The 6,000-nt window shown below is 43.2% G+C and overlaps 1 protein-coding gene across 1 annotated transcript in view; it reads left to right on the top strand.

The window, feature by feature from the left end:
* Positions 1-253: 253 nt before the first annotated feature.
* Positions 254-6,000, top strand: part of GREM2 (gremlin 2, DAN family BMP antagonist) — a gene marked incomplete at both ends in the record, with an annotated part of 37,478 nt that continues 31,731 nt past the window's right edge. The window contains one exon of the mRNA XM_080342852.1: positions 254-285. Coding sequence (XP_080198978.1) covers positions 254-285 — 32 coding nt within the window. The remainder of the gene's footprint in view (positions 286-6,000) is intronic.

Raw genomic sequence — 6,000 nt, 5'->3', positions numbered from 1 at the left:
GCACATCTATGGGAGGGAAAATCCTTTTCCACAGGCCACTTAAGTCATTCTGAGTGAAAAGAATACCAACATCAAAGGTGCACTGAGGAACGACAATCACAGCCGCTGCCATTGAATAACCCTAGATTCAGGAAGAGGAGGGTTAGCATCCTGATTTTATTTTCTGTGCATGCCATGATTTGACGTGTATTTAACCAAGACAGGGCTAGGAACCCTAGCAGCGTAAGAAAAGCAAACTAAACTCAAGCAAAGAATGCTTTGTCCTACCTCAGATTTAGCCCTCAGGTGATCAGGCACTGCATGCTTTTAATTTTACCAGCTAGGGATATTTTTAAAATGTTCTGAGAACAAACGTGTCTGAATATTGAGCATGACACAAAATGTCATGAATGCTTAAAGTTGGAGGTCCTTCAGCCAAAGGAGGAAGATGCTAAGGGAAGAGAGTGTGTTTTGTCAGATCCAGGGTGAGAATGTCTCTGCATAAACAAAAGGCTCCTGACTGGACGTCCCATTAGGGCAAGGCGCGGAGGGGTGGGGGAGTAAAAGCAGGGGGTTAGATCTGCCCACCAGGTTGCGAGGTTGGGAGGAGCGGAGCCGCGGGCGAGCGGAGCGTGTGGGGCGGTGGAGGGGAGGCGGGCGGGAGGCGGCGGGCGGGCAGGCTGGGGTGAGCGGCGCGGCCACCGGAGCCAATCGAAAGCTGGAGCCCGAGCCTCTCCTCGGCCAGTGCCTGCGCCGAGCCAGTGCCGAGCTCCCCTCGCTGCCGGGACCGGCAAAGCCGCTCGCTCTCTGCACGCACCGCTCTCCCCCACTGAGCGCCTATGGGCGTCTGCAACCAGCGAGAGCTTCGCACCACCGCCACCATCAGCAGCAGTAGCAGCAGGCGACGACCGCCACCCAGCTTCATCACCCCTTGGGATCTATAGCTGGCAGGACGGAGCGCGCTGCAGACCCTTCCCCGCCTCCGTGCAGGTATGGGGCGGCCGTTGGGCGCCCAGCGTCCCGGTCCGGCATCGCTTCTCTTGCGGTCGCTCTGCTCCCTTCCTCCTCCTCCTCCCCTGCCCTATTACACTTATCGCCCCTCCGCCAGGCAGCGACCGGGGTGTCGCGCCGGGCCGGCGGCGGCGGTGACAGCGACAGCGCGGGGCCGCCGGGCAGCGCCTCCGCCCGCCGCAGCCCCGCCGCCCGCGCCCCTCCCGGGCGCCCGCCCTGCCGGGGATCCCGTCGGCCGGAGCGCTGGCGGCCGCACTTCTCCGCGGGGAGCAGCGTGTCCCGCTGCCCGCCCGTGGGGCGTTTCCAGGGGCACGTAACTAAAGTAATGAGAGGCGGCTGCGTCTGGGTCTTGGTGCTTTGCTCTGAGTGCCTTCACATGTTACCTGAATGGCCAAATCACTTTGGGTTTGAAGCGTCGTGCATCGCCTCTCCATGCTACCTCCCAACTGAAAAAAGAACCCCCCAAAAAACAAACCAGGAGAAAAAAATATATTAATCTCGTGCTTGAAACTTGTGCCCCTTTGTACCTTTCTTTCTTTGCTTTGAGTTAATGATGGGTTGTGATTATGAAACCCCACGAGGGATCAGCTCCAAGAGCGAATAGCATTACTTTAGGTCATGAGTTGGAAAGATTTATGTGTATATATATACACTGTTTTTTCCCCTTGCAAATGAGGATTATAATAATACAACCCCATGTCTGTCTCACAAGGAACTCCTGCTTGACTTTCTACTAAAGCTAAGGAAATATTTGCACTTTGACAGGTCTTGCAGAATTGGAGTCACAGGTCTTATAAAAACTTGCAGTGGCATTTGGCTGAACAGCTCTTATTTTTAGCACACTGTTGTGAAAGTGGTTATATAACTTTTGGTGGATTTTTGAGGACAAAATTAACAGCTCATAACAAGTTAAACCTCTTCTTTTTCTTCAAAAGAGGAGACATAAACTGAATGAAAGCCCGATGAGTGCAGTCAGGTGAACTTCAGCCTGACAAATGACCATGGCAGAGATTCCGTAAGGAAGACCCCCTGGTTAAGGATCCCACTGTCCTCCTGAGGATCATGAAGCAGCAGGTGCAAGACCAAGCAGTGTCTGTGCAGAGCCCCAGTTAGCATGCTGGTTATCAGGCCACTTCAAGTCTATTTCTTGCTAAACCAGGGAGAAATCAACATCGCATCAGAGTCTCGTCTTCCCGCCACTGTCAATACAATACAGATACTGTGTTCGCCTAGGGGATTAGTTTGTTGCTTGAACTCCAAGAAGTACACACTGCCCTAAGTATTTGCTTAGAATGCCTGGTGTATTTTAATGCCGATACTTTGCTTGCTGAACTTGGTGCTAGGTTCTCAGGCTAGCCTTTCCTCATTTCCTTCCAAAAGTTAAAGAATAACAATACCTTAAGATTTTAAAGAAATACCCCAAGAAAATAGTTAAATAGATGTAAGAAACAGCAATCTGCTTATTACTGAGAGCGAGGACATGAGAATTCAGTCTCAGTATCCAGGCTTTGATCAAGGGACCTCTCTCTGTACTTCTATTGTACTGTTTTCATGAACCACCATCATCCAAGATGTGAAGTCCTAAATTCTAAGCATTTGTGCGTGATTACTGTGCAGCTGAAGAGAACAGACAAATTTGCTAAATCTCTGTTGCAGGATGAGCGAGAAACCTAACAGGTAGAATTTTGCCTTCTCGCATCTCTTGGAGCCCATTCTTTGTGCAGAGTTCTTGTGCACGGCGAGGAGATGCATCTGGTAACCGCGAGGTTTGCCCAGCCTTCCATTGCAGGATGATAAATAAGTGAAAGATGTGTCAGTGGAAAACATCAGTAAGACCTCTAAAAGGGTGCCACAAAAATAATGCAATTAACCCTAGCTTTTGAACTGATTGGTTTAACTGACTTATTTGCTTTTTTATTTTTCAAATAGATTGTGCTCTCATGAAACATGTCTTTCATTATGGAAAAGAACAAAGGTATGAGAAGTCGAAGAATAAAACTCAGGAGATTTTTGTTTGTTTCCATATTATCAGATAAGCATAAAAATTAATACGAGAAATGCCAACTGAACTATTAGAAAATGCTTGGTTTCAGTGATATTTGTCAATGCTTGTGAACGTGTAAATCAAATAGACTCAAATCATACTCTTCTAAAATAAATAGTTTAGTCCTGCTGTGGTTTTGCTTGATAAATTTGGTAGCTGGTAAATTCCAACTGCTTAGTTTCATTCTTACACACACACTACTACTAAATTCACATTGAAATAATTCTAACTTCTAACTCAAGCATCAGAAACTGGTAAGTTCCAATTTGGAATCAGTAAATTAGAATTTACCAGTTCCTGATGCTTAAATTAGAATTATTTCAATGAGCAGTTCAAGTCACTGTGCAGATTCACTGACATCCAAAGAGTTTCTTCAAGAGCTGCACAACAAGGTCTTACTTCATTTCACTCTCACAGATGCTCGTGGGTGTGGTTGTGCATTTATATTAGTGCTGTGGTTCGTGTCAGGGGTGTACTTTTGACGCCAGTCTTCCAGTTGCTCCCACTTACTGTCCATCTCCATATACCTCATGATGGGCCAGCTGGATTCCTTTAGAATGAATCTAAATGAGAAGATGTGCTTGAGTCATTGCTGGAAATTCAGTCTGTGGGACCAGACCAGAGTAAGCATTAAGTAAAACCCCAGAAAATGCATATAATGTTGATAGAAAATCTTCCATGTTTAACTGTTTTGCTCTGCATGTCTGTTCCTGTTGGGCTGTGCTGGCTGCTAACACAGCCCTGGTCCATTTGCAGCAAAGTACTGGTGTACCGTGCAGTTGGAAGCTGATCCTGACTGTCTTTCCCAGGGGTGTGGGCTAGTCCCTGCTTCTTACACCATTGCCCACACATGTGTTCCTGAGAAGCTCCCTCCGGCTCAGCAGGAGGGCATAACCCTGCAACAAGCTATGTCCTACTTGTATCTACACACATTGAGCTCCCTTCAGTTCTAAAAGAAGATGGTTATTATTATTTATTTTTTTTTTTTAATTGTCTGGCTAGTGATAGCAGACTACTTTCTGAGTGGGAACTTTGGATAATGCAGCCTTGTGCTTGTCTGATGAATGTGAACACAGCAGCTGCATTTAGGAAAGCACAACTGGTGCTCCTTCATGGTTGTTTGCCTGTCACTGGCTTTAGCCTTTCTGCATATAAAGGTTCACAGGTCTTGTTTTTGTTCCTCATTGCATTTGAGAGTGGTGATAACTTGACTTGAACCTTAAAAACTGGCATTTAGAAATGCTGTGCTGTGTTTCCTGGGTGCAGCATATTGGTTGACTACATATCCCATAATGCAGCAGAAACAGGGCTTTGGAGAAAGAGAGTTCCAGCATATGATGCGAAACATCCTCTGGCACTGGAGTCCAGTTGCCCCAAGCAGGTGGGAATGTGTGATGCCCAGAGGGAGGTTTAGAAGCCTCCACTTAAAACTGAAAGCTTCTGTTTAAAAAATGATGACACTTTTTTTGTTTTTCTTTCCTGCAGTTTCCAGTCTAAAACTGAAAACTTTTCAGTTGTTTGTTGTTTGGTGATTTGATTGATTTCTTGCACTTTCTTGTTTTTCTTTAGTTTGCTTCTCTTGTGAAAACTATTTTAAATAGAAGGATTATTTTGTTAATTATAAGCAATTATCTTTCATATGAAAGTATTTCTAACTAGAAAATACATTATTGGAGCAATTAGAAATCAAACTGTTTTTCGTCATTAACAGAAGATGGTCATTATTACTGCAAACGTTGGGCTTCCCACAGACACTTCAGTTTTAAACACATTTTTACAGGGATCATGATGGAAATTACAGGCTTGTGTGTGTATAGCATGAATGATACAAAGCTCCTCCTTGTACTAGATCACTGTGACTGGTCCAAGACTGCTTCTAGATCACATAAAATGTTGTGTTATTCAGAACAACAGGAACTAAAAAACAAGAGAGCTTTTCCATCTCAAATGACTGCATTTCTATTGCTAGAAGTTGTCTACTCCAAACCTTATTCCAATGAATACCTTCTCTGCAGGATGAAGTGTGGATTTTAACAGGAGTTGTGCAGATTATAGATACATCACTTGAAATTATGCTATTTCTTGTTCTCAGTGCATTAATTCTTTTATTACCAGTTTTTGAAGAAGATTTTTGAAACCTGTTTCAGCAAGGGAAACAGCCCGTAACAATCTGTCTTGCTCCAGGATGTTAAAACAGAAGGCAATCTATCTTTCAATATCTGGTGTGATACAATCATGGCAACTTCCCTTGTAACCTGCCTTTGTCAAAAAGTCATCTTACAGCATCTGCTTTTCACTTTTATTATTTTATTTTATTTTATTTTATTTTATTTTATTTTATTTTATTTTATTTTTCTTCTAGGCATAACCTTGTTTATGAGATTTTGTATATTTTTTTCTGTGGTTACTGTCTACATAGTATATATGAGAGTTATAGTGGCATATTTAAATTAGTCATAAAATCAAGGAGGATTCACTAAAGTCAGGTTTTTTTTGTAGAGACTACAGTGCTTACAGAGGCTACTGTCTTTACTACAAGCTTCTTTATAGAAAGAGAAAGGTAAATTTATTTCTCATTCCAGACTGTTTTAAAGTAATTATTGCTTGGGAAGTGAGTATTTTAAGAAACCATAATTTGTAATGAAACCAACATTCAAATACAAAAAGTCTCATAAAGATTTCATTTCTGCCTATTTTGTGTTAAGGAAGTGGGAGAAGAAAAGTACACTGGGAAAGGAAAACATATTATTTACCCTCCAAATTTCATTTTGGAACCAATTTTTATAAAGTGTGATGGGCAATGCACAAATACAACATCAGACTGTGGATTTAAAAGCAATAAAACTTAAACATTTCCTAAATTTTAAACTTCTCTTTAAACTTGGGAATGGCATTTGTACAACTCATGCGGAACACATTGTTGACCTTGTCTTGTACAAACACTTGCTAGAATTGGAAAACTGTAT

The sequence above is a fragment of the Nesoenas mayeri genome (genome assembly GCF_963082525.1).
Source record: "Nesoenas mayeri genome assembly, chromosome: 3".
Classification (NCBI taxonomy): Eukaryota; Metazoa; Chordata; class Aves; order Columbiformes; family Columbidae; genus Nesoenas; species Nesoenas mayeri.
Note: the sequence above shows the minus strand (reverse complement) of the source record. Positions and strands in the feature narration are given on the sequence as shown.